The sequence below is a fragment of the Budorcas taxicolor genome, chromosome 11 (assembly GCF_023091745.1).
Source record: "Budorcas taxicolor isolate Tak-1 chromosome 11, Takin1.1, whole genome shotgun sequence".
Taxonomy (NCBI): Eukaryota; Metazoa; Chordata; class Mammalia; order Artiodactyla; family Bovidae; genus Budorcas; species Budorcas taxicolor.
In genome coordinates this window covers 131,562,980-131,590,855 of record NC_068920.1, presented here as the reverse complement: position 1 = coordinate 131,590,855, position 27,876 = coordinate 131,562,980, and the positions used below count along the sequence as shown (strand labels likewise).

The window sequence follows — 27,876 nt, the reverse complement described above, 5'->3', positions numbered from 1 at the left end:
GATTTGCAAGGTGTAAATTCTTCTGCATTCATTTCAGAACCAAAACTTCAGTGTGTAAATACAAATGGATGCAAGCCTGGGTCACATTTGCAAGGTACAAGCTCTTCTGAATTAACTTCAGTTTCAAAATTTCAAGGTATGGAGTCTTCTAAGTTAAATTCAGGGACAGAGCTTCAAAGTGAGACATCTATGGTGTTCAACCCTGGACCACATTGCCAAGGTCTGAAAGGAGCAAAATCATCTGAGCTGACTTCAGGGAAAAAATGTCAACATATGGGATCTGAGGTGAGACTAAGCACAGAGAATCAGTGTGAGACATCTATGGTGTTCAACCCTGGACCACACTGCCAAGGTTTGAAACCTGAATTGAGTCCAGAGTCAAAGTTTCTAAGTGTAGCACCCACAGAATGCAACCCTGGGCCATGGATGCAGTGTGCAAAATCTTTTCAATTGAATCCAGAACCAAAATTACAATGTTTAAATTCTATGGGTTGCAAATGTGGGCTACCCTTGCAAGGTATAAAATCCCTTGAGTCGACTTCAGGGGAAAAATGTCAAAATATGGGAACTGAAATGAATCCAGGCACAGAGAATCAATGTGAGACATCTATGGTGCTCAATCCTGGATCACACTGCCGAGGTCTGAAATCTGAATTGAGTCCAGAGTCAAAGTTTCTAAGTGTAGCACCCACAGAATGCAACCCTGGGCCGTGGATGCAGTGTGCTAAGTCTTTTGAATTGAACCCAGAACCAAAATTACAATGTTTAAATTCTATGAGTTGCAAATGTGGGCCACCCTTGCAAGGTATAAAATCTCTTGAGTCAACTTCAGGGGAAAAATGTCAAAATATGGGGTCTGAAGTGAAACCATGTACAGGGAATCAATGTGAGACATCTATGGTGTTCAATCCTGGACCACACTGCCAAGGCTTGAAATCTAAATTGAGTCCAGAGTCAAAGTTTCTAAGTGTAACACCCACAGAATGCAACCCTGGGCCACAGATGCAGTGTGCAAAGTCTTCTAAGTTGAATCCAGAGCCAAAATCACAATGTTTAAATTCTATGGGTTGCAAATGTGGGGCATCTTTGCAAGGTATAGAATCCCTTGAGTCAACTTCAGGGAAAAAATGTCAAAATATGGGATCTGAAGTGAAGTCCTGTACAGGGAATCAATGTGAGACATCTATGGTGTTCAACCCTGGGCCACATTGCCAAGGTCTGAAATCTGAATCGATGTCAGGGTCAAAGTTTCTAAGTGTTACACCTACAGAATGCAACCTTGGCCCACAAATACAGTGTGAAAATTCTTCTGAGCTGAATCCAGAGCCAAAATTACAATGTGTAGATTCTATGAAGTGCAAATGTGGGCCACTCTTGCAAGGTATAAAATCTCCTGAGTTAACTTCAGGGACAAAATGTAAAGGTAGGAAATCTTCTGATTTTAATCCGGGGCCAGAACTTCAAGGTATAAAATCTGTTATGTTCAACCCTGTGCAGGATTTACAAGACATAAAATGTGAATTGACTCCAGGGACAAAGTCTCAAGGTAGAACCTCAACAAAGTTTAACTCTGGCCCACAGCAGCAAGGTGTGAATTCTACTGGGTTGAATTCAGGGTTAGAACTTCAATACTTAAGTTCTGTAAAGTCTAATCCAGGGCCACAGATGCATGGTATGAAACCTTCTGAAATGCACCCTGGGCCAGAATCTTATGGTACAAAATCCATGTTGTTCAACCTGGAATCACACTTGCAAGAAGCAAAATCTCCTGAGTTAACTTCAGGGACAAAGTTTCCAGAAGTCCAATTTTTGGTCAACCATCCTGGGTCAGAGCAACAAGTTGTACAGTCTGTGTTCACTTTGGGCCCTCAGTTAAATGTTATGAAACCTATGTTATTTTTACCAGAGCAACTGTTTGAAGATATAAAATCTATGAAGATGAACAAAGAGCCACTGCTTTGTGGTACCAATTCTACAAAACTAATTTCAGACTCTGAGCTGCAGAATTTGAAATGGAACGTGTTTGCTCTAGAGCCATGTTTTCAAAAAGTAAAATCTATGGAATTAAATTCAGGGCCACATCCTCAAGGTATGAACTGTGAGGAGTTGCCCTCACACCTCAGGCAGCATAGTATAAGATCTGTGGTGTTTGCACCAGAGCCATGTTTTCAAGATGGGAAACCTCTGGAGTTGAAACCAGAGACAAAACCTCAAGATGTGAATTCTAGTAAACTGATTTCTTGCTTCAGGCAGAAGTCTGTAGTGTCTGTATCAGTGCCATATTCTCAAGATGTGAAATCTATGAAGTCAAACCTACTGCCCCAATCTCAAAGTATGAATTTTTTAGGATCATCATCATGTCTCAGGTCACAATGCATTAAATCTGAGGTCTCTGCACCAGAGCCATGTCTTCAAAATATGAAATCTGTAGAGCTGACACCAGGGTCTCAAGAACAAGACATGAATTGCCAGCAGCTTACTTCAGGATTGCAAGGTGTCAAATCAGGAATCTTGGCACCAGCATTAACTAAGAACTTCACACCAGGACCAATGTTGACTAGTGTCAAATTTTCAAATTTGTCTCCAGAATCACAGCAACAAGGTGTGAAACATTTGGAGTTTACTCCAGAACCAAAGTTGCAAAGCACAAGGCATGCAAAATCATCTTCAGTGTCTCGGCAACAAGCTATAAAATCTGTGCAGTTAGCATCAGATTCACTGTTTCAAAGACCAAAATCTGAGCATATAACTCCAAGAACAAGCTCTCAAATGATAGGCTCCTCTGAAATCATCCCTAGGCCAGGGCATCACTTTGTAGAACATGCAGAGATGATTCCAAAGCCAATGCATCGAGTCCCTAAATCTGTTAGTTTGACTTCAATACCAATTTATCAAGGTACAGATTCTTCAAAAATGGCACAAAGTTTGGCACATCAAGACACAGAAACTGTAGAGAAATCTGTGAAGTTGACCCAAAAGCCAAAAGGAAAAGCCATGAAAGCTTCAGGAATGCCTCTGAAACTAGATCTTCAAGTACCAGAATTTGTTGATCTGACTCCAGGGCTAAGGAATCAAGATTCAAAATCCTTAGAATTAACACCAAAGAAAAGCCACCAAATCTTGGAAACTCTGGAGTTGCTCTCTCAGTCAGGGTCCCAAGTTAAGGAGTTACATACAGGGCAGCTGCAGCAAGTTGTGGAATCTGAAGGGATGACTTCCGGACCCAAGGATCACATTACAGAAACTATGGGGTTGACCTTCAAGACAAAGCTGAAAGGGGAGGAATATCTTGGAAGGAGTCCAAAACCAGTAAGTAAAACCACTGCTGCAGAGAGATATTCAAGGCCCTACCCTCAAGCCCAGGAATCTGTGGAGGTGATCTCCACGCAAAAACTGCCAAGGGGAGAGTCTATAGCATTGAATACAAAGGCATTTCAAGATGTCCCAGAATCTTCAGAGATGACAGAAGGGATACAATATCAAGTTCCTGGGTCTATAGGTTTGACCTCTAAGCGATTCCTGAAGGCAAAGCAAATAGGTCAAGTTGCAGGATATGCAGAATCTGCAGAGGTCACTACTGAGACATGGCAACAAGGGGAGGGAAAAATGAAGCTAACACAGTCACAGAATCAAAGTATGAAACATTCAGAAACAGCCCCAGGACTACTGGGTCAAATTACAGAATTCATGAGGATTAGTCCAAAGCCACTAGAACAAGTCACAAACTCTACAGAGACACAGCTTCAAGTTGCTCAAGCAATAGGGGTACAGTCAATAGCTCCCATCAGAGTTGCTACACCTGTGAAAGTGACTCCTGGGCCACCATATCAAGTTGTGAAGTCTGTAATGTTAACATCATGGCCAAACTCTCAAATGGTAGACAGTGTTGAGTTGACTTCATATCCACAAGATGTGAGACCTTCAGAGTTTACCTCAGGCCTAAGGTTGCAAAATGCAAAATTTAAGAAATTAAGCACAGAACCAAAGTACCAAACTTTGAAAAGACTGGATTTGACAGGGTTTCAAATTGTAAAGACTGTGGGGCCACCACTTCAAATTGTAAAATCTGAGGAATTAGCACCAGGGCCAATTCCCCAGATTGCAGAACCAATAGGAGTGGGGCTTAAGGCAACAAATTACTTGGATTTATTCCCAAGGCTACATCTTCAAGAACCAGTAGAATCTGTAGAATTAACTCCAAGGCCAAATACTGAAGTGAAATCTGCAGAATTAACCACACAGCCAACATCTACACTCGAGGCACCTACAGTGTTAAATCATAAACAAGGGCTTCAGGCTGTGACATCTACAGGGATAAAAACAGGACCTCCTCAAGTCATGGAATCTGAGGATTTGAATCTAAGTGAGGTGTGTCAGAATAAGGACTCTGAGGAGGGATCATCAGAAGAGTTACAAATAGGGAATTATTTCTCTAGGTTTCTACACAACTCTTCAGACTCACTCATCTCAAGTTCTGTCAGAACATCTGAATTAGATCTTTGGGATTCTGAGATGCCACAAGTATCAAGTGTGTTGGATATAAAAAACCTTGTGACAGATATTTTGCAACCTGAAGAGTCTTTTATAGACCTTGATATGATACAATCTTCAACTTTTCCCTTATCCCTTCATAACCAACCCCTTGCCGAGACAGCTATTACTGTAAAAAACCCAAATTCTGAGATCCCAGGAGTGGATGTCATACCTAATGAAAGGACTAAGAGGAAACATGTGGAGGAGTCAGAGAGCTCACTCCAGAGACTCTCACAATATTCACCACAAGACTGGAGATCACCACCTAGGTTTTTCCAGGCAGAGACAGGGGCTCAAAGAGCCCTTTCCTGGCCTGTCCTGGGCAGGCAACGGAATGTCTGGGAGAGTCGTTCCTCGAGGCCACGACTTCCTAGAAAATATCTCTCCAATATGCTAATGCTGGGGAATGTCTTGGGGACCACTATGGAAAGGAAGCTTTCTTCTCAAACATCTTTAACAGAAAGAGCCACTGAAGATACCTGTCAATCTATTCAGAATTTATTTGGGGTTCCAGCTGAATTGATGACATGTTCTGAGAGACTGCTTGAGAAGGGTCAAGGTACTATTTCTCAGCCTTCCGTGGTCAAAAACTACATTCAGAGACATACTTCATGCCATGGTCATGAGAAAAAAACACCCTTAAGAATGTGGACACGTAGTTCCATGCCCTCCATAATACAGCACTACTCTGGGAGTAGAACGAGAATAAAGAGAAAGCCAAAACCCTGTGATATATCCCAGGAAGTCATTCAGTACACGCCTGTTTCATGCACAGGGAGTCAGCCTCCTGCCCCAGCAAAGTCACAGTCTTCCTTCAACATATTTTTTGCCAGGAGAGATTCTGTTCCAATGGAAGAGACTCAGAACTCACAGAGTGATTCACAGACAAGGATTTTTGAGTCCCAACACTCCCTCAAGCCAAGTTATCTTCCCCAGGCCAAGACTGACTTCTCAGAACAGTTCCAGCTGCTACAAGATTTGCAGCTAAAAATAGCAGCAAAACTGTTGAGGAGTCAAATACCCCCCAATGTACCTCCACCTTTAGCTTCAGGTCTGGTCCTAAAATATCCTATCTGCCTACAGTGTGGCCGATGTTCAGGATTTAATTGCTGTCATAAATTACAGGCTGCTTTTGGGCCTCACCTTCTTATCTATCCGCAGCTTCACCTTGTAAGCACTCCTGAAGGCCATGGAGAGATTAGGTTACATCTTGGCTTTAAGCTGCGAACTGGTAAAAGACCTCAGCTCCCAAAGTATCACAGAAAAGACAGACCAGTCACACCAAGGAGTCTTAGATCAACATCATTAAGGAAAGCCAAAGGTTATACACGAGCTTCCAAGAGTCCTACTTCTACAATAAATTTCCAGTCTGGGTCTTCCCAGTCTCCTGCTCCTATAGAAGTCCACATAAGGCAAAGGCAATATGACAGCTCTAGCCTAATAGAAAAGACAGAAATTAGAGAGCCTGGACACTATGAGTTCACTCAAGTTCACTCTCTGTCAGAGAGTGACTCTGAAAGCAATCAGGATGAAAAATGGGCTAAAGTGAGAACCAAAAAGACCCATGATTCAAAATATCCAATGAAAAGAATCCCCAAGGGAATTAGATCACAAAATACAAAGTTCTACACAAATGGTAGAGCTATAATACAGAGTTCCGCTAGGGAATTACCAAACCAGTTAAGAAGGAAGAAGAGTGGAGCATCTCAGACAACAACTGCCTCTTTAAAAAGACAACCTAAGAAATCCTCCCAACCAAAATTTATTCAACTGCTTTTTCAGGGCCTAAAGCAGGCAATTCAAACAGCACACAGAATTATGGCTTTGGCTGGGCAGAAGCATGAGGACACAACAAGGTCAGACTATTTCTGGTCAAGCAAAACCTACCTTCCAAAACAAAAATCCAGAGACTATTGCTTAACAAGAGACAGCAAAAGACACAGGATGCCAACTCTCAAGCTAAGGCATTCAAACTCAGCCACCAAGCAGAAGAGCACACGGTGGGAAGAAACAGACCAATTCAGACCAGCTCAACAACCAAAAAGGGATAGCTCTTTCCAACTCAGACCTAAGCAATTACCCAAGCCCACAGTTTCCCAAAGAAGTACCACTCTCAAAAACATCTCAACCAGCCAGTGTTTGGGTCCTGTTCAAAATGACAGTAGTAGCAGAGCTAAGAAAAACTGTAACAGAAGTGAAATCTCTAACCAGGAGTCCAAGAACTTCAAACCAGGAATCAGAGTTCATGCTGGAGGGAGACTCTTACAACCTGGTTCTCTTATGCAGAGGACCTCACACAGTCACCTTAAAGGGAAACCCACACACAAGGAACGAAACCACCAGAGCTTCGGCTTCAGTAGGGAAAGAACCCCATGTTATTCTTCTGGAAGAAGCCAATACAGTCCCTCTGAGAGGAGCCATAGAAGTGCCTCTGAGAGAAGCCACCGCAGCACCTCTGAAAGGAGCCATCGCAGTGCCTCTGGGAGAAGCCATCGCAGCACCTCTGAAAGGAGCCATCGCAGTGCCTCTGGGAGAAGCCATCGCAGCGCCTCTGAGAAGAGCCATCGAAGCGCCTCTGAGAGGAGCCATCGCAGCGCCTCTGAGAGGAGCCATCGCAGCGCCTCTGAGAGGAGCCATCGCAGCGCCTCTGAGAGGAGCCATCGCAGCGCCTCTGAGAGGAGCCATCGCAGCGCCTCTGAGAGGAGCCATCGCAGCGCCTCTGAGAGGAGTCATCCAAGCCCTTCTCAGAGGAGCCATCACAGTCTCGCTGAGAGGAGCTATCGAGGTCCCTCTGAGAGGAGATGTCGCAGTCCCTCTGAGAGAAGGTGTCGCAGTCCCTCTGAGAGGAGCAATCGCAGTCTCTTTGAGAAAATCCGTCGCAGTTCCTCTGAGAGGAGAGGACACAGTACTTCTGAGAGAAGAGAGCACAAGCCCTCTGAGGGGAGCGGACAAAGTCCCTCTGAGAGGAGCCACAACAATCCCCTCAAGGAGAGACTCAAACACAGCTCCCCTGGGGAGAGGCCCAGGCACGGTTTGAGTAAAGATTTCAAGAGTAACTCTAACATATCTCCTAGAGACCACACCAAAAATCCCCAAAGGAGGGCAAGTTTGGAGGCCTGACGCTAGTAGATGGAAGAGACCCGCCTCCGTTATTCATTGCCTAACTCAAGTCTCCCCTGAGCGGCCCTGGCTTCTTTCCTACTCGGCCAAGGCCTCCACTTCCTAAGCCCTCAGCAATGAAAGAGCTTCTTCGTCTCTCTACCTGCGGGGAGGGAGAGCGGGAATGGGTCTGTCATTTCCCTAAGATAAATAAAGGGCAATAATTGACCTTCCTGTGCATTAAGAAAGACCACTTTTCTCGCGGGGTGGAGCCTGGGGGCGCTGGAAGGGCAGAGGTTGTACAAAACGAGGGAACGAAAGGGAGGGGGTCTCAGGACAAAGTTGACGCTCCAAACCCCACCCCCAGTTTCCCGGGTCCCACCGCGCACTGCCGGGGCGGGGTCTCAGAGGAAAGGGGGGCTAGTCACGTGACTCCCCCCTGCCGCAGCCCCCTCGGAAGCAGCTAGGCGGAAGTAGACGTTCGCCACCGGGCTCGCGGACCCGACTCCACATCCGGGAGCGGAGAGGAGAGCGGAAGTGGCGTTGGTCTGGCCGGAGCCCTTGGGTGAATTTGTTAGGCGTGGAGAGGGAGTGATGTCTTCCAGACTCGGTGCAGTGCCCGCTGTGAGTTTCTCGGTTTGACCGTTACGCTTTAGGGGTAGCGCTGTCGAGCGCGCCACACGCGGTGCCTCGCTTTTGTCCCCTGCTCAGAGTCGGTTTTCTCAGAGCTCGGCGTAGGCCCCACCCTTCTAGGTCAGATCTATGAGCCCCTGTATTTCCCCCCCACTTTCTGCTGCCCGTTCCCAACCCCCCCTTGGACTAAGTTTCTCAGGTTACCGTTAGTCTCTATTCCTTTTACATCCCCAATGTCTCCCATATCCTTTGTCCTGTCTTTCCGCCTCCCGTGTAGAGTCTTTCTTGGACCAGGGCTTTGAGAATGGAAGAGATGAAGGCTCTGGTGTTGTCACCTGCCTTGACCCCGTAGGGAGGGCGGCGCACTTTTCCTAAAAAGTCTTGCCTTTTTCGGTTTGCAGTAGTAGCCACAGGAGAGCTTCAGTTCTTGGCGCAGGGGGATTAATCTTTTTGTGGTCAAGTTTCAGAGGTCCTTAGCATACACTCATTCATGTGCTTACCATTTGCTAGACCCCGGGACCCACACCCTTTAAGCAGCAGAGGAGCACGAGGATCGTGGGAGCTAAGAAGTAAGTGAGGTTTTCTGCAGTCCATTTATAATTGTATCGCCAGCGTTGTCCAATAGAACTTCCTGTGATGATAAAAATATCCTGTATCTACACTGTCAAGTATGATAGCCACTAGCCACGTATCATTTTTGAGCGCTGGAAATGTGGCTAGGAGCAGTGAGGAACTGAATTTTAAATTGTATGTTGATTAACTTAAATTTAAATAGCCACCTGTGGCTAGTGGCCATCTGATTAGACAGTGCAGGTCTAATCTTGGTGTGGGGGAGGAAAACGTCCCTTGCAAAAAAAAAGTACGGATTATAATAAAAATGGAATGTGTGACTCTGTAGCCCTCCATTTCTTTAGACGTCATATATGTACTCATGAATACATTGATGAACTTGGGAAGGACTGATGAAAATGAATAAGTACTTATATTTTCAAACTACTTGGCTTCAAGGCTGGTTTGTTATATTGTGTACTGAATGCGCTAAGCTTTTCTATATTCTTTAATACAAAAAAAATTCTTGTTCAGGAGATACTCAGAAAGGATTAATTCCTTCATGTAACATTTATTAAATATCTGCTTTGTGCCAGTTGTGTGATAGTTTAGATATACAGACATGAAAAACACAAGGAGATCAACACAGTACTGTGTAATGAAATATTTTTATTTCAAGAATTGTATATATTCTTTTGGGAAGGGGAGTGATGTTTGGAAGGGAAGGGTTGCTGGAGCAAATCACTCCTAAACAGACTTTCAAGTCAAGGAATAATGGATTTAACCATAAGGAAAAGGATTTTTTTGTTGGTTTTTCAGAAGAAATAACAATGTGAATTTGTAAAAGGTTTTAATGGAATAGCAAATGGGTAATTGTTAGGAAATGTAAAGATTAATGGCCTCTCATCCATTGATAATCAGAATCATTGGGCATCAGAATCCCTATTTTTAACTGGCCTAGGATATTGTGAAGTTTGAGAATTACTGGTGAGAATTGAGACTAGAAGAGTAAAGGATGAAAATGTGGAAAAGATCAGTGTGTAAGGTTTGGGTAGAATAAAAAAAGGCTGCAGGTGATACTGAGATGAACTTAAAATATTTTTCTAATAAAATATAACTTTTCATCTAGAGAATGAACTATGGGCTGTTAAAAATTCTTGGTAGATCAGAAAGGAGTTGGAAATAGGTTAAACTTTTCATCTTCATGATAAGAAGCCAAGACTGAACAACAAATTATTTTAAAGTCACTACCATTATGATAGCCATTGTTGGAGCCAAAAGCTTTTTCTTGTCATATTTATGGAAAGAAAGTGAGTGAATGAGTGAGTGAAAGTCGCTCAGTTGTGTCCGACTCTTTGAGACCCCATGGACAGTAGCCCACCAGACTCCTCTGTCCATGGAATTCTTCATGCAAGAACACTGGACTGGGCTGGGTTCCTATTTCCTTCTCTAGGGGATCTTTCCAACCTAGGGATCAAACCCAGGTCTCCTGCATTGTAGGCAGATTGTTTACCGACTGAGCCACCACAGAAGCCCCAGGAAAAAGAAGTTTGATATTAATCTGGTTTTAAATAAATAATAAAAAATAAATAAACTCTGAGTTGATAGGTACTGTAAAATACTTGAGAGTTGTTTTTGTTGAGTGCTTTGAAAATAAGAGACCTGGAGAGAGAATTCCCTATCCACATTGACTTAATCCTCAAGGTGTTAATCACGCTGACATATAAACTATTGATTTTTCACTTTACTCATGCTTATTCATGAGCAGGGAACCGGGTATGTCTGAGTCCAACATTGACAGTATAGAAATTCCTATGAGGATGTTTCTAAGAGGAGTCATATGGGACTTGACTCTTTATAGCCTGTTGATACTTTCAAGTCTTTCTGGTAGAGATTATTCCCATTGTTTGGTATGGTGGGTTTTGGCCCTAGAGGACTGCCTATTCCCATTAAATTTTTTTATACCTTCACTGAGGTATAATTGAAGTGCAGTTGGCTGCATATATTGAAAGTATACGATACCTTCAGCTTTGACATAATGTAAGTACCCATGAAACTGTCACCACAATCAAGATAAGCTTCCTTGCCTCCCATAAGTTTTCTCATGTCCCTTTGCAATTCATTCCTCCCTCCACTCCTGTTGCCAGACACCCACTGACCTGTTTTCTGTCACTATTCAGTGGTTTGCATGTAGGATTTTACATAAATGAAATCAGACACTATGTCCTCTTTTTGCATGATTTTTCTCACTCAGAATAATGATTTTGAGTGAAAAACAGTTTTTATTGCTAAAAAGAATTCCTTTATGGATATACCATAATTTGTTTAGCCATCTACCTGAGAGATGTTTGCATTATTTTCAGTGTGGGGGTGTTAGAATAAGACTGCCGTGAACATTATGTGCAAGTCTCTGTGGAAAAATATTTTTGTTCTCTTGATAAATACTTAATATATATTTATTAAGATGGTATTTACCATCTTAGGTTGATTAGCTCATATGTCAGGAGTATGTTTAACTTTTTGAGAAATTATTTTGCAAGTTGGTGGTATGATTTTACATTCCTACCAGCAGTGTATGAAAGTAAGTCTCTAATTTTAGGAACTTTAATGGTGTATAGTGGTGTTTCATATTGGTTTTAATTAGCATTTTCCTGATGAATAATGATATAAAACATGTTTATGTGTTTTATTGGTCATTCATATATCTTCTTTTGTCAAATGTGTGTTCATGTCTTTTGCCACCAAAAAAAAAGTTTCATCTCACTATTTTACTATTTAATTAAAAAAATTGTTTTTTGAGTACAGTTCCTTTGTTACATATATCTTGACTATTTCTTCAAGGCAGTGGTTTGCATTTCATTTTCCTAATGGTATCTTTTGAAGAGCAAAAGTTTTAAATTTATCATTAAAAATAAAAGAATTTTATCATTCTTTCCTTTTATGTTTTGTGCCTTTTGTGTTTTATTTAAGGAAACTTTGCCACCTCTAATTGCAAAGATTTTTTTCCTGTGTTTTCTTCCAGGTGTTTTATAGGTTTTGCATTCAGATCTATGGCTCATTTAGAGTTAATTTTTATGCATGGTGTGCTGTAAAGATCAATATTAATTTCTTATATGTCTAGTTGTTGAAAAGATTTTCCTTTCCCTATTCAATTCCCTTTGCACCTTTGTCCAAAATCAGTTGAATGTACATAGGTATGGTTTTCCTTGGTGGCTCAGTGGTAAAGAATCCACCTGCCAATGCAGGAGACGTGAATTCCATCCCTAAGTCAGGAAAATCCCCTGGAGAAGGAAATGGCAACCCATTACAGTATTCTTGCCTGTAAAACACCATGGACAGAGTAGCCTCGTGGGCTACAGTCCATGGGGTCACAAAAAGAGCCGGACACAACTAAGTGACTAAACAACAGCATATATAGTGTGAACTCCTGTTATCTGTTTCTGAACTCCTGTTATCCTTTTCCATTGATGTATATGTTTGTCTTTTTGCTAATACTGAACTGTCTTGATACTGTAGCATTAAAGTAAATCTTGAAATCAGTTGTCATGTACTTTCTTGTTTTTTCAACATTGTTTCAGCTGTTATATTTTCTTTGCTTTTTAATATAAATTCTACAGTTTGTCATATCTATAAAAAGAAGCTAAAATAAAAATAAAAAGGGAAGTATGCTGGAGTATTGATTGGTACATATATTGAATCTGTAGGTAGATTTAGGGAGAATTGCCATTTTTAACAGTGTTGCATTTTCTGACTTATGAGCATATTTCGCATTCGTTTTGGTCTTCATTTTTTCTTACCATTGTGTTGTAGTGTTCATTGTAAAAGTCTTGATGGCTTTTAAAAAATTTTTAATTGGAAGCTAGTTACTCTACAATATTCTGTTGGTCTTGGATGGCTTTTGTTAGATTTGTTTTTAGGTTCCTAGATTTGTTCTTAGATTCCTGTGTTTTTTGTTATTGTCAATGCTGTTATTTTTATAAGTCCATTTTCTAGTTGCTTGTTGCTAGCAGCTACGATGGAGAAGGCAATGGCAACCCACTCCAGTACTCTTGCCTGGAAAATCCTATGGACGGAGGAGCCTGGTAGGCTGCAGTCCATGGGGTCGCTAAGAGTCGGACAGGACTGAGCGACTTCACTTCCATTTTTCATTTTCATGCACTGGAGAAGGAAATGGCAACCCACTCTAGTGTTCTTGGCTGGAGAATCCCAGGGACGAGGGACCTGGTGGGGTGCCGTCTCTGGGGTCGCACAGAGTTGGACACGACTGAAGTGACTTAGCAGGAGCAGCAGCAGCTACAAATACAAGTGAACTTTTGTACTTTAACCTTGTATCCTGCCACTTGCTAAATTTGTTTTTAATTCTAGTAATTGTTTCATATATTTCCTTAGATTGTAAACAAACTGAAAAATCTGTTAAAAAAATCTGCAAATCAATTCAGTTCCTCATTTGTGTCAGACTCTTTGTGACCCCATGGAATGCAGCACGCCAGGCCTCCCTTTCCATCACCAGCTCCCGGAGTTTACTCAAACTCATGTCCATTGAATTGGTGATGGCATCCAACCATCTCATCCTCTGTGTCCCCTTCTCCTCCTGCCCTCAATCTTTCCCAGCATCAGGATCTTTTCAAATGAGTCATTTCTTCTCATCAGGTGGCTAAGATTTGTAGAATTCTCTGCTTTTCTTTTTCTGTCATTTTTATTTTGTATACTCTGAGCCTCTGTTGTTAGATATGTACCATGAGTAATTATCTCTTCCTAATGTTATTTTTATTATGAAGTGTTTCTTTTTATCTCTGGTAATACTCTTTGTCTTTGAAGTCTATTTTATCTGATAGTAAAATAGGTACTCCAGCCTTACTGTGTTTGCTGATGGCATAGTAGAATTGTTTCATACTTCTAATCCACATGTCGTTTATATTTAAAGTGTGCCTCTTGTGGACAGCCTATATTAAAATACTTTTTTATTTACTCTCTCATTGTCTGACTTTCACCTGGAGTAATTAGGCCATAAACATTTAAATTAATTATTGACAAGATTGGATTTAAGTTTGCCATTTATTCTCTCTACCTTGTTTTTTTATTCCTGTGTACCTTCTTTTGAATTATTTAAATGTTTAGTGTTCCATTTTATTTTATTTTATTTTTACTCCCCCCTCCTTTTTTTTGGTGGGGGAGAGATTTGGTAATGGTTGGTTTCAGAATTACAATATACATACCTATCGTTTCATCATCTACTTAGAGTTAATATCCAACCACTTTGCTTAAATGTAGAAGCCTTACAACCATATAGATTTCCTTTAACTGCCTATTGCTGACTATTAAATTATAGCTGTTGTATATGTTACATCTACATTTACCTTACTAGATAATGTTAAAATTTTGCTTCAAACAGTTTTTAATATTTATCCACCTATTTACCATTTCTCTTACTCTTTCTTCAGTATTAAAAATCCAAATTTCCGTCTAGTGTCATTTTTTCCTTCAGTTGAAATTATTTCCCTTTGTGTTTTTCACAGAGCAGGTCTGCTGGTGACAGATTTTCTTAGTTTTTCTTCATCTTAAGGGTATTTTTCACTGAATACGGAATTTCAGGTTGATAAATCTTTTCTCTCAGGATCTTAAAGATGATGTGCTGTCTTCTGTCCTTGGTTTCTGTTGAGAAAATCATCATTTGAATCATTGTTCTCTGTAATATGTCATTTTTTTTCTAGCTGCTTTCTGGATTATTTTAATCTTCAGTTTTAAACAGTTTCATTAAGATATATCTAGGTGTATTTTTCTTTGAATTTATCCTATTGAGTGTTTGATTTACAGCTCCTCGAATCTGTAAATTTTAAGTCTTTCATTAAACTTGGGGGATTTTTCCACCATTACCTTTTAAAAAATATTTTTTCTTAGTCTCTCTTTCTTCTTCTGTGATTCCAACTATATCTAGGTTTGATCTTTTGATATTGATCCACAGGCTGTTGAGGCTCTGTGGACTGTTCTTCAGTCTTTTTTCCTCTTTGTTCTTCAGATTAGATAATTTCTCCTGATCTTTCTTAAGTTCATAGATTCTTTCCTCTGTCATCTCCCTTTTGTTACTAGTCCATCCAATGAGTTTTTTATTGTATTTGTTATTTTTGTTCTTAAATTTCATTTGGTTCTTTTTTATGATTTTTATTTTTCTGCTGATAATTCCTGCATTTTCCTTTATTTCAAGTGTGTTTTCCTTTCATGAAGTGTAGTTATAATAGCTGCTTTAAAGACTTGGATAGTTCCATCATCTGCATCATCATGGAACTGACATCTGTTTATCATCTGTCCTTTAAGAATTGCTTGCATTTTACGGGTTCTTTGTATGCTGCATAATTTTGGATTTTTATTCTCAAGATTGTCAGTGTTATTTGTGTAGACTGTGGGTCTTTTTAGAATCCTCTGGGGATTGTTGCTGTTTTTATTTCTGTTTAGGTTCAGACCGTAAATTCTGTCCTGCTTCTGAAGGCATTGGTTCAGTCTTAGTTCCTTTCTTTGTGTCTTTTTTATGATGGTTTAGAGCTTAGGGGTTAGTTTTAGACTTTTTTAAGGTTTTTCAAATCCTGTTTTCAGTTTTCCAATCTTTTAATACATTGGTTTGGATCTGTTTCACACTGATAACTCAGGGGTTAGTCTGAGACTTGTGTGCTTTGTTCAAATCTTATTACACTTTTCAAAGCCTTTGCTAAGCTGGTTTGACTATGTTCCATACATACATAGCTCAGGTTAAGCAGTGATTTGTGTGGATTTGTACACAGAATTATGAGATTACCTTCTTTGCCTGCCTTTACTCCGTGATTCACTCACATTCTCTAGTGTATAGAGACCCCTTTTCATGGATTCTAAGACCAAAAAGTTTCTACTGGAATTTAAGCTGTCCATGCCGGTCTGGAGGTGGAGCCCATCATATTGCAAAGCCACTTGTGAGAGGGGAAAAAAAACTAGAAAGCATACCTGTGTAACTCACTTGTACCAGTTTTAAGTCTTCTGCACAATCCACCTGCTTTTGTTTACTTTTTGAGGTCCAGAGTTTTCAGTTGTAATCAGCAGGAGGAATGGGCTGTAGTGGGCGTATGCCACCATGCAAAAGTGGGACATTTCTATATTAAAGCTGTAATATTGGACCTCATGTACAGAGAGCTGAGAATCATTTTTCCCTTTTTGTAACATACTGACATTGTAAGCCCCTGTTATTTTTTTGTTTTTCCAATTCCCATGTCTGTCCCCTTCCTCCCAGAGACAGCCATACTAACAAGTTTGATATTTGTCCTTAAATAGTTGAGTCCTTGTAAAATAGCTAGTGCTATTTGTGTATTTGTTAATTTACTGAATTGACATTGTACTGTAGATCTTGTTCTGTTTCTTTTTTTCATTCCACAGTATGCTTTTTAGTCATGTTCGTAGATGTGTAGAGATAGTTTATTGCTTCTAACAACTACCTAGTATTCTGTAGTAAGCATGTATCACATTTTACTTTTTTTTCCCCTAAGAATGATCACCAGTGTTGCTTCTAACTCCCTGTTACCACAGACCTGTATGTGTAATTCTTACCAACTCTACCTCTAAAGTATTGTCTTGAGTTTGTTGGTTTGTCATCTCTACTGCAAAACTTTAGTTCAAGTTCAAGCTTAAGCTTTTGTCATCTCTTACCCATACTGTTGCAACAAACTGCCAACTCTTCTCTTTTCATTCACTCGTCCTCTGTGGGTCATTTTTTCATACAGCATCCAGAGTGGCCTTTACCATAAATCTAAGGCAGGTCTCACACGGCTGGAAAGGGGGTGTATCAGAGATCCTGGACGGAAGTTTGAGAACTGCTACTCTACCACACTGTGAGCCACCTAGAAGATACTGTGTTGCTACTCAGTAATGTTTGTTAACTACATAAGTGACTGGTCTTAGATTTGGAAATTTGGATCTAGCTATATACCAGATTTCTGGCCAGTGTAACTCAGATAAGATAGCACCCTTCAAGGCTAAGGGAAAAGGAAGATGAATCCGACTAGAGCCTACAAACTGTTCTTTCTTTTCCTTCTTTATTCTCAGGGGTACTATTTGGTTACTGTCCCTCTGCCAGAGAAATAGAGAAGCCTGGATATACCTTCCTATAGATCAGGGGATCTTCTGAAGGGTCATCAAACACCCTGTTACTTTTACTACTTTCTTTTCTTTGATGAATTTAGGAAAGAATACCTATTTTGGCTATAAAGTGATCATTTATGGAGAGTGCTTATTCTTTCTGATTACAGCAAAGTATAATAACAATTGTATGTATTGTATCAGGCCAACTATTTTAATTGTTAGAAAATTACAATCTAAATTGTTTTTATTATCAGGCTTCTTAGTTTTTCTACACAGGTAACCAACTTGGTTATCTTCTTAGGGTATAATATAATTAATAGGAACTTCATCCCAGACCCTCCTTTGTGGTATTTCTCTTTGTGTCATGTTAGTAGCAGGACCCAATGCTCCATAAAGGATAATAGTTTCCAGTACACTATCCCTCACGATGACTCCTTAAGCGGCTCATCATCTGCTTCTTCATGTGAACCAGTGAGTGATTTTCCAGCATCTTTCCGAAAATCTACCTACTGGATGAAAATGAGAAGGATCAAGTCAGCTGCTGCTTCCCATGTAGAAGGTATCAGTATTATTATCTTATTCTTATTCCAAAGACAGAGAACTCTCTACTTATATTTTGAGGTGGTGGTTTAGTCGCTAAGTCCTTTCTGACTCTGCGACCCTATGGATTGTAGACCGGGCTCCTCTGTCCATGGGATTTCCCAGGCAAGAATACTGGAGTGGGTTGCTTTTTCTTTCTCCAGTATTTTGAGGTAGCTTTTGTAAATGACTTAAAGTATTAAGTACCACATATATGTTTCTTATTAGTGATTGAATTTTTTTTTGGCTGTGCTATGCAGCTTGTGGGAATCTTAGTTCCCAGGACCCAGCAGTGAAAACACTGAGTCCTAACCACTGGACAGCCAGGGAACTCCCTTGACATTTTTTAAGGTGTTAGGCTGTCACATACTGTTAGTTTCATGAACTGTTCCTCTATTTTTCTGAGTGAAAGTCTGCAGATCTTATTTCTCTAGGCTATACTGGTATCACCTTTCCTTTTCATATGAATTGAACTTTTTTTCCCATTGTTCTAGTTTGATCCTCTGTTGAAGGTTTAGGGGCTGGTGGTGAAAGGGCTATTCTAAGTAGAATTTTCTTAGTGGTTATAGTCTGAAGGGTTTTAGGAGCCCTTTGTCTTGGACAGTTAGCCTCAAATCAGGATCAAACAAATCACACTGCCTAAAGGACCTTATTATTCACAGGGAACAATGAATCACTTGAAATGGCGAACAGTACAGAGGAAAAAGGGAGGTTGAGTCAATTAATGGAAAGTTATATCAACTTCCCTAAAAAACTTACCAACACTTCTTGAGGCCTCGCTTGCTGATGATCTTTTTCCTTTCATGATCTTGTGATTGATGATTTAGAGGCAGCCCCAGATGTTCACATATAAACCATACTAAGATTTTGGTTTGTTTTCTTGTGTTATTTCAGGGTCAGGTGGAGTGTCAACCAAAGGAAAAAGGAAACCCAGGCAGGAAGAAGATGAAGACTATCGAGAATTTCCTCAGAAGAAGCATAAACTTTATGGTAAGGGAGTAACTTTGCTAATTCTTTTTCCCTGGGTGCCTAGGTTTTGTTCTTTGAAGGTGAAAGGAACCTTAGGTTTTGACCCTTAAGCACTTTTGAGCCCCTTGAATTTTTTGGCAATGAATGGCCTCCAACTTGCCTTATTTTTTACCCTTTTCTTCTCTCTTGACTTAAGGGAGTCAGTTGGTTGAGGGAGTGGGGCACAGCGTGTTGAGGAGGGAAGAGATTTTGGTGGTAGTGCAGGATCAGCAGAGGTGATGTATCAGGCTTCAGGTTTCTGTTTTGCATCAGGGAGGAAGCAGCGGCCTAAAGCTCAGCCTAATCCCAAAGCCCAGACTCGCCGTATTCGGAAGGAACCACCAGCTTATGCAGCAGGTATGCTTTTGGAAGCTTTGTGAGATCTGGTTCTCTCATTCTGTCTTTTTTGTTGTTGCTGTTGGTAAAGGAATGATGTACCAAAGCATTTCTTTAGGAGGCACTTAGTAAGGACATAGGTTTGAAGATAAGTCATGTTCGTTCAAGTTTTGGCTCTTAATTCTTTGACCTGCCTCTTAATTTCTGCAAACTTCAGTTTCCTTGTCTCTAAATAAGAATAATAAAGCAGTCAGAATTGTGAAAATTAAATGGGATAAAAAAACATTCACCAATCTCTGGCACATACAAACACTTAGCAAACTGGTTGTTACATATCTCAGTTACATATCCCATTCTTACATGCTGCTATGAAAAATGTTACTCATTGTCACTTATAGGTCAGTAAAACTGGGAAAAAAATAATAATTTTTTTATTTCTATAAGCCATTTCTATAAGCCACTGGGCTTGGGAGTGGTTCTTGGATGGTTTTTTGTCATGGGAATTGAGTAGGAGTTTCAGAAACTCTTCACTGTCTGAAAAAAATTATTTCTAGAAGTTATATACAATAAGAGTCTTTCCCCCAGGAAGAGAAAGAGCCACTTTATGATACTTTTCCTAAAGTCTGAGATTGTGCTTTTTGTTTCTGGAGAATACTGCAAATTATAAGTGTTCCTTTCTCTCCTTTGTAGGCAGTTTAGAGGAGCAGTGGTACTTAGAAATTGTGGATAAAGGCAGTGTCTCCTGTCCTACCTGCCAGGCAGTGGGGAGAAAGACCATAGAGGGCTTAAAGAAACACATGGAAAACTGCAAACAGGTTAGATAATTTGTGGCATTTCATAACTCTTATGAATTTTTACCCAAACTTGAAACCTCTGGCACTGTGTTGGATATGCTGATTATTGTGGAGAAGAGGCAGCATTGTGTCATAAAGAGTCTGACAGACTGGTTTGAATTGTCATTCAGCCACTTGCTTGTTGGGTCATTTAGCTTTTCATTTGTGGACCTCAATTTTCACATTTATAAAGTAACAATTATTACTACCTGTGTAAGTCATGAGGATAAAAAAGAAGTACTTCATGCTAAGTGCCTGTACCATTTCTTGACAAATACTGTAAATGGTAGTTCTTATTATTTTAAAAATGTGTAGCCGTTACCTTTTTGCCCTTGAGGACATGACAGTGAATTTGGGGGATTTTGAGATTCGTTATTATTGTATAATTTGGGAAATGAAGATACAGGTGAGAGCATTTGCATAGGACTTTGTGACATTCTGTTTCTTTGTTGAACAGTTTGGCACTGAGCAGCATTTTTCCCTTGTAGGAAATGTTTACTTGTCATCATTGTGGGAAACAGCTTCGTTCACTAGCAGGGATGAAGTATCACGTCATGGCAAATCATAATAGCTTGGTAAGAGTGTCTTCTGTCCTTCATGAACATGTGATATTTGGATGTCTTTACTTGGATGAGTGTAGATACCCCAGTGGAGATGGCTAAAGCTCTGGGACTTCATAGGGGTGTAAGGAAGAAGAGATCCTTTTGATAGAAGAGTTACATACAATGAAATGTGGATATGGAAGTATTTGAGGTGTTTGTGTGTTTCAGTTCAGTTCAGTCGCTCAGTCGTGTCTGACTCTTTGCGACCCCGTGAATTGCAGCACGCCAGGCCTCCCTGTCCATCACCAACTCCCGGAGTTCACTCAAACTCATGTCCATCGAGTAGGTGATGCCATCCAGCCATCTCATCCTCTGTCGTCCCCTTCTCCTCCTGCCCCCAACCCCTCCCAGCATCAGAGGCTTTTCCAGTGAGTCAACTCTTCGCATGAGGTGGCCAAAGTACTGGAGTTTTAGCTTTAGTGTCATTCCTTCCAAAGAACACCCAGGACTGATCTCCTTCAGAATGGACTGGTTGGATCTCCTTGCAGTCCAAGGGACTCTCAAGAGTCTTCTCCAACACCACAGTTCAAAAGCATCAAATCTTCGGCGCTCAGCTTTCTTCACAGTCCAACTCTCACATCCATACATGACCACTGGAAAAACCATAGCCTTGATTAGACGGACCTTTGTTGGCAAAGTAATGTCTCTGCTTTTTAATATTAGGTTAGCCCAAAGGTTCTTATCCTGGGAGATAGAGGCTTTGAACTCTTAGTTCCTTTACATTCACTTTACTGTTTAGGAGAAGATGAAGAAAGCCAGGAGTCAGATAACTTAGATTTTGTGATCATCAGCTTAGGTTCTAGTCCAGTCCTTGATTCTTCTCATGGAATTTTTTTCTGTGAATCATCTGCCTGTTTGTTTCTCTTGTTTTCTAGCCCATCTTAAAGGCTGGAGATGAAATAGATGAGCCAAGTGAGAGGGAACGTCTCCGAACAGTTCTCAAGAGACTGGGAAAGCTGAGATGCATGCGTGAGGTAAGAGCCCAAAGACAGGAACTCCATCTACCTGGAGCCTCAAGTCAATGTCTTTCTGTTACTTGCTCCCATGTCTCCTCCTCCCTTACAGACCTGGTTTTGTGTCATCTTCCAGCATACAGTAACTTCTGATTTTCAAGATCTCCTGAACTCATTAACAGTTCTTTATTTTCTTTCTCATCTCCAGAAATGTGTGTGTCTCCCTTTTCCTTTTGTTTGAAGGAGTTTCTTTGTCATCCTTTCTTTTTTTGTGTGATAAAGAGGATCGTAGTAACCTCATGTAAGAAACTTTGATATTGCTGGGTATTTGGTATTGGGATGGAGTGCGATCATAAATCAGGGAGGAAGCTCTGACACAGAGGAGGTATACAGTTGTAGTTTGTTGAATGCTTACTAAATTGGTTGAATTTCATGCTTGGTGGTAGAAAGGATTGCAGTTGGGCCAGGGAAAAGGAAGGGTTGTGTCGATGAGAAATGTTGGAGAGGGTCTAGTAATGTCAGAGGGTCTAGTTGTGTGATACGGCTCTTTAGAAATTAGAGGTCACATCAAAAGATGTAAGATTAAAATATAGGCCTTTCTCCTGTGTTCAGAGTTGCTCTAGTAGCTTCACCAGCATCATGGGATATCTGTACCATGTGAGAAAATGTGGCAAAGGGGCTGCTGAGCTGGAGAAGATGACCCTGAAATGTCACCACTGTGGAAAACCATATAGATCGAAGGCTGGACTTGCGTATCACCTGAGGTCAGAGCATGGTCCTGTGAGTACTGATTACTTTCCAGGCCCTGTTTAGGGGTCTATTCTGTGGTGACTGCTTTGCTGCTACATCTTCCTTACGTCCTTGGTTCTTCATTTGTAGTTCCTTTTATTCTGAATGTGTTTGTTCTCTTTTTCCTTGTTTCTTGTGCTCTTCTTTCTGCTGTTTGATCACTATTAGGTTAGAGAAATCAAAGTTTATTGTATAGTCTGGGTCGAAGTAAACTAAACTATATTTTTAAAGCGTAAGGCATTCTCCCTTAGCTAGAAATTTTATGGGACTCTATCCAGCTGGTTCAGTCCCTCTATTCCAGTTTTCTTGTCCTGACTTTTTCTTTTCCTCATTACATTTCTAGGTTCCCCCACCTCATGTTTCTTTTTAGCACTAAGTTTCAAGGTATAGTTTAGATATGGTCATTAATATTCACCCTTTTTAGTGTACATTATAAGAGTTTTGTAGTCAGTTGTTCTTCCCCCTCCCAGCTGGCTGACCGCTGATATATTTCATGTCCATATAGTTTTGCCTTTTTTGGAATGTTATATAAATGAAGTTGTACAGTATATACCTTTTTGAGTCTGACTTCTTCCCCTAAGCGTAATACATTTGAAACTTGTCCATGTCTTACATGTATCGTTAGTTTATTCCTTTTTGTTTCTGTCTAGGATTCCATTCTGTCTAGGATGTTTCACAAGTTGTTTATCCATTCACCAGTTGAAGAACATTTGAGTTTTTTCTAGTTTTTGGCAATTAGGAATAAGCTCCTGTAAATATTTACATAAAGGTTTTTGTATGAAAATAAGTTTTAATTTCTCTTGGGTAAATAAAACCTTAGGAATGGGATTGCTAGGTCATATGATAAATGTGTGTTTACCTTTATAAGAAACGGCCAAACTTTTCCAAAGCAGCTGAGCCATTTTCTCACCAGCAGCATATGAGAATTTTCGTTGCTTTGCATGTTTATCAACTCTTGGCTATTGTCAGGTTCATTTTTGAAATCCATTCTTGTAGGTATATAGTGGTATTTTACTGCTGTTTTAAATTTGCACTTCCCTAATGACTAGTGATTGTTGACTGTCTTTTCATGTGCTTATTGGCAGTGTCAGTCTTTAGTGAAATTTCTTCTTTAGTGAAGAGTCTATTGAAATCCTTTGTTCATTTTATTGTTGGAGTATTTGTTGTTTTACTAATAAGTTTTAGGGCTTCCCTGGTGGCTCAGAAGGTAAAGAATCCACATGCAATGCGGGAATCCTGGGTTTGATCCCTGCGTTGGGAAGATCCCCTAGAGGAGGGCATGGCGATCCACTCCAGTATTCTTGCCTGGCTTCCCTGATAGCTCAGTTGGTAAAGAATCCACCTGAATTGCAGGAGACCCCAGTTTGATTCCTGGGTCAGGAAGATCTGCTGGAGAAGGGATAGGCTACCCACTCCAGTATTCTTGGGCTTCCCTTGTGGCTCAGCTGGTAAAGAATCTGCCTGCAATGTGTGAGACCTGGGTTCAATCCCTGGGTTGGAAAGATCCCTTGGAGAAGGGAACAGCTACCCACTCCAGTATTCTGGCCTGGAGAATTCCATGGACTGTATAGTCCATGGGGTCGCAAAGAGTCGGACACAGTTAAGCAACTTTCACTTTTTTTAAGTTTTAAATATATTTTGAATTTTTAAAAATATATTCTGGACACAAGTCTTTAAGCAGATACATGTTTTACAAATATTTTCTTCTGGTCATAGTTTGTCTTTGCATTTTTTATAGTGATTTTCAAAGGGCAGGATTTTTAATTTTCATAAAGTTCAGTTTGTCTTTTTTCTCCCTTCATGGATAATGCTGTTGTTATAGCTAAGATATCTTTGCTCAGTACGATGTATAATTTTCTTTTGCTGCATTGAAACAGTCATCATAAAATTAATGGCTTAAACAACATAAGTGTAATATCTCACAGTTTATTAGGCCAGAAGTCCAGGCTCAGCTGGTTCCCCTGCGTAGAACCTCATCAGACTGGACTCAAGGTGTTAGCAGGACTATTCCTTTATGGAGGCTTGAGGGGTGGATCTGTTTGCAGGCTCATTAAGCTCAATCAAGAATTCAGTTCCATGCAGGTATAGGACCTTATTTCTTTGCTTGCTGGGAGATGTGCTCAGCTTCTGAAGGCCACCTGCAACCTTTGGCTCATGGGCCCATTTGTGTTTGAGTCAGCAACAGTATTGAGTCTCTCTCACCTTGGGAATCTTTCTTGTCTCTTTTTTTCTGTCACACCTGTCTTACTTAAAGTCAGCTAACTATGGACACGAATTAGATTTACCTTAAAATTAAACCTAGATTAATGTTTGATTGATTAACTGATGACAGTAGCCTAACGAAGTGGACACATCAGAACCCATCATGCCCAGGATCGTAAGAATGTTCTCCCTAGGTTTCTCCTAGAATTTTTGTACTTTTTATAGTTTATATCTAGGGCTATGATGCATGTTTATTTCTTTTCATATGCGTATGTCCTGACTTTTAACCAGTTGTTACAACACAAGAGATTTTATCCTGCTAAGAAGCTTTTTTACCAGTAAAATATGCATTAAGATGGTGGAGCTTGGTACTAGGGGTTAACAAGCTAGTAAAGAGTTATTTTGATTTTTAGGGCAGGAAGGACAGCCTTTAATCACTGGCTCTAGTGGAAACCATTTCTCAGGCCTGTGTTTTACTATGTCTTATTCTTGCAGATATCCTTCTTTCCAGAGTCAGGACAGCCAGAGTGCTTGAAGGACATGAGCTTGGAGTCAAAGAGTGGAGGCCGAGTTCAAAGGCGTTCTGCCAAGATAGCTGTATACCACCTGCAGGAACTGGCCTCTGCTGAACTGGCCAAGGAATGGCCTAAGAGAAAGGTGCTTCAGGATCTGGTACCTGATGATCGGAAGGTGAGGCAGAAACTTGTATTAATTTTGAACCGTTACGTCTGATACTGTGCTTACTACACGCAGAAAGGTAAACATATTTGAATTACATGGCAAACAGTATTTTGCTCCTTTATCCTCGGAGATGCAGTACATATGATCCAGCTTCAGTGTTTGAATTCATATAGGTCCTAGAGTGATAGTCTTTTTCAGAAGTTCTTTAAGGAGCTGTCTAAATTTTAGACTACTTCCAGGGGAACCTGAATTCCCAGATTTTTGTTTGATCTTTGCCCAGTGTGTTTTTACTTTGTTAGTTCATATGTAGTAGTTCAATATTTAGTTTAGGTAAGAACTCCTCTTATTTGTTTCAGTTTGTTTTTATAGCAGTAGACCTCCTCTTCCCACCTACTTTCTTTTCCCAAATAAAAGCTTATGCAAAACACCATTTTATATACTAAAAATAGGGTTGCACTGACTGGGGGTAGTGAGCCCAAAAATGAAAGAAAAAAATCTTAAAAGCAGCAAAGCAGTTGAATATGTACAAGAGAACTCCCACAGGACTATCAGTTGACTTTTCAGCAGAAACTTTATAGGCCAGAAGGGGGTGACATAATATATTTAAAGCCATGAAAAAACCTACAACCAAGTATCCTACCCAGCAAGGCTGTCATTCAGATTTGAAGGAGAGAGAAAAGATTTTACAAGACAAGTAAAAGCTACAGGAGTTCAGCACCACTAAATCAGCTCTGTAAGATATGTTAAAGGGACTTAGGGATATATAAAACAAAAAGATGTAGAATATGTCTAAAACATTTGATGAGGGTAGAGTAAAAATACAGGGTTGTTAGAATGCCTTCAAACTCAAGAGTACAGCAAGTATGTGTTTATATGTGGCTTGTTGTTGGGTTTCTTCTGGTGGCTCAGATGGTGAAGAATCTGCCTGAAGTTCAGGAGACCTGGGCTTGATCCCTGGGTTGGGAATAGCCTGTGGAGAACAGAATGGCTACACACTCCAGTATTCCCTTCTGGAGAATTCCATGAAAAGAGGATCCTGGCTTGCTATAGTCCATATGGTCCCAAGAGTCAGACACGACTGAGCAACTAACACTTTTACTTCCAAGGGTTGCATATGTAAACCTCTTGATGACCACAAACCAAAAATCTGCAATAGATAAATATGAAAAAAAGAAAGGAATCCAAAACTGTCACTAAAGATAGTCATCAAATCACAAGGGAAGAGAGCAAAAGAAGAAAAAGGAACTAAAAGAAGAATAGATAACCTGAGAAAAGTTAATTAAACACAGTAAGTACATATCTGTCAATAATTACTTTAGATGTAAATAGACTAAATATTCCAATCAGAAGGCAAAGTGACTGAATGGATATGAAAATAAGATCTGTATATATGCTGTCTAAGGGAGACTCATTTCATATCTGACTGACTAAAAGTGAGGGGATGAAAAAAGATATTCATGCAAATGGAAACAGAAAGAAAGTTGTTCAGTACTTATATCAGGCAAAATAGAACTTAAAGACTGTAACAAGAAGGAAAGTACATGACATAATGATAAAGGAATCAATCCAACAAGAAGACAACAATTACAAATAGATAGTCACTCAGGGTGCTCATGCTCAGTTGTATCCAGCTGGACTGTAGCCCACCATGCTCCTCTGTCCATGGGATTTTCCAGGCAGGAATACTAAGAGTGGATTGCCATTTCCTCCTCCAGAGGATCTTCCTGACCCAGGGATTGAACCTGCGTCTCCTGCATTGCAGGCAGATTCTTTATCCGCTGAGCCATCGGGGAAACCTGTTAAATACATGAAACATAAAAACACTGTGTATTTGATTGCTTTTGGATGGAATATATATATTTAATATATAAAGTCCATGTGGTATAATGTGTCATTTAAGGTGACTTTTCCTTATTGATTTTTGGTCTGAATGATCTGTCTGTTGATGTAAATGGGGTGTTAAAATCCCATGCTGATACTGTGTTACAGTCATTTTCTCCATTTTTGTTTGTTAAATACATAAAGCAAATATTAACAACCAGTTCTGTACTCTGATTTATCAAAGGTTCTTTAGTTTACCTTCCTTACTTCCTCTATTACCTCTACAGACTTGGTTCTGTCTTTCTATCTCAAAGAATCAGCTTCCTTTCAGATACTTTGATTTTTCAAGTAGGAGGATTCTTTACTCACCAGAAATGCAACTGTCTGTTAACTTTGAACTTTGTAAGAACTTTGTAAGAACTATCTCTGCAGATGTTAAAACTTTTTTCTGGAAACTAGTTAACAGGACTTCTCTGGTGGTCCAGTGGTTAAAACTCTGTGTTCCCAATACAGGGCGTTTGAGTTCAGTCCCTAGTTGGGGAAGTAAGAGCCTGCATGGCTCAAAGCATGGTCCAAAAAAAAGTCACTGGAAAGCAGTTACAGTTGTAAGAAGAGACCAACTGGTGTCAAAACGTGTGAAAGAAAGTGCTGGGAATAATTCTAATTTTGTAGTATAAGGAAATAGTAGATGTTCTGTTCTCTGAGTCTTCTCACATTCTTTCAGGTTGAACCTTAAGTTTTTGGTGTTAGAATTTTTTGAATATCAAAAATTAACATGATCTCATTGAAGAAAAATGATAAATGCAGACAGCAGGAATAAAATAAAAATCACTCGAAATTCTAGCACTCAGAGAATACTGCTGTTAACGTTTTGATTTCTATCTTTTGACCTATATACATATATTTCTATTAAATATATAATATATATATTTCTTGAGTATAATGTATACATATATTATATATAGAGAGGACATATCTGTATTGCTTTCTCTCTCTTTTGTAACATTTTTACTGTGTAATGCTCTGTCACTAGCTTTTTTATTTTCAACTTTAGATGAAATGTTATATCTGAAAGTCTCCTGTCTTCTGTTAAAAGTCAAACTTTTTTAAGACAAAACAGTAGGCAGTGTTTTGAAACATACATAATATGTTTCAGGAACT

At 40.0% G+C, this 27,876-nt stretch overlaps 1 protein-coding gene across 1 annotated transcript in view; it reads left to right on the top strand.

The window, feature by feature from the left end:
- The first annotated feature begins 8,153 nt into the window (after positions 1-8,153).
- The window catches only part of ZNF512 (zinc finger protein 512), a 29,161-nt gene continuing 9,438 nt past the window's right edge, over positions 8,154-27,876 (top strand). The window contains exons 1-10 of the mRNA XM_052648704.1: positions 8,154-8,256; positions 8,776-8,834; positions 17,283-17,470; positions 18,385-18,480; positions 18,772-18,855; positions 19,525-19,649; positions 20,156-20,242; positions 21,145-21,243; positions 21,835-22,002; positions 24,709-24,903. Coding sequence (XP_052504664.1) covers positions 8,227-8,256; positions 8,776-8,834; positions 17,283-17,470; positions 18,385-18,480; positions 18,772-18,855; positions 19,525-19,649; positions 20,156-20,242; positions 21,145-21,243; positions 21,835-22,002; positions 24,709-24,903 — 1,131 coding nt within the window. The 5' untranslated portion in view covers positions 8,154-8,226. The remainder of the gene's footprint in view (positions 8,257-8,775; positions 8,835-17,282; positions 17,471-18,384; positions 18,481-18,771; positions 18,856-19,524; positions 19,650-20,155; positions 20,243-21,144; positions 21,244-21,834; positions 22,003-24,708; positions 24,904-27,876) is intronic.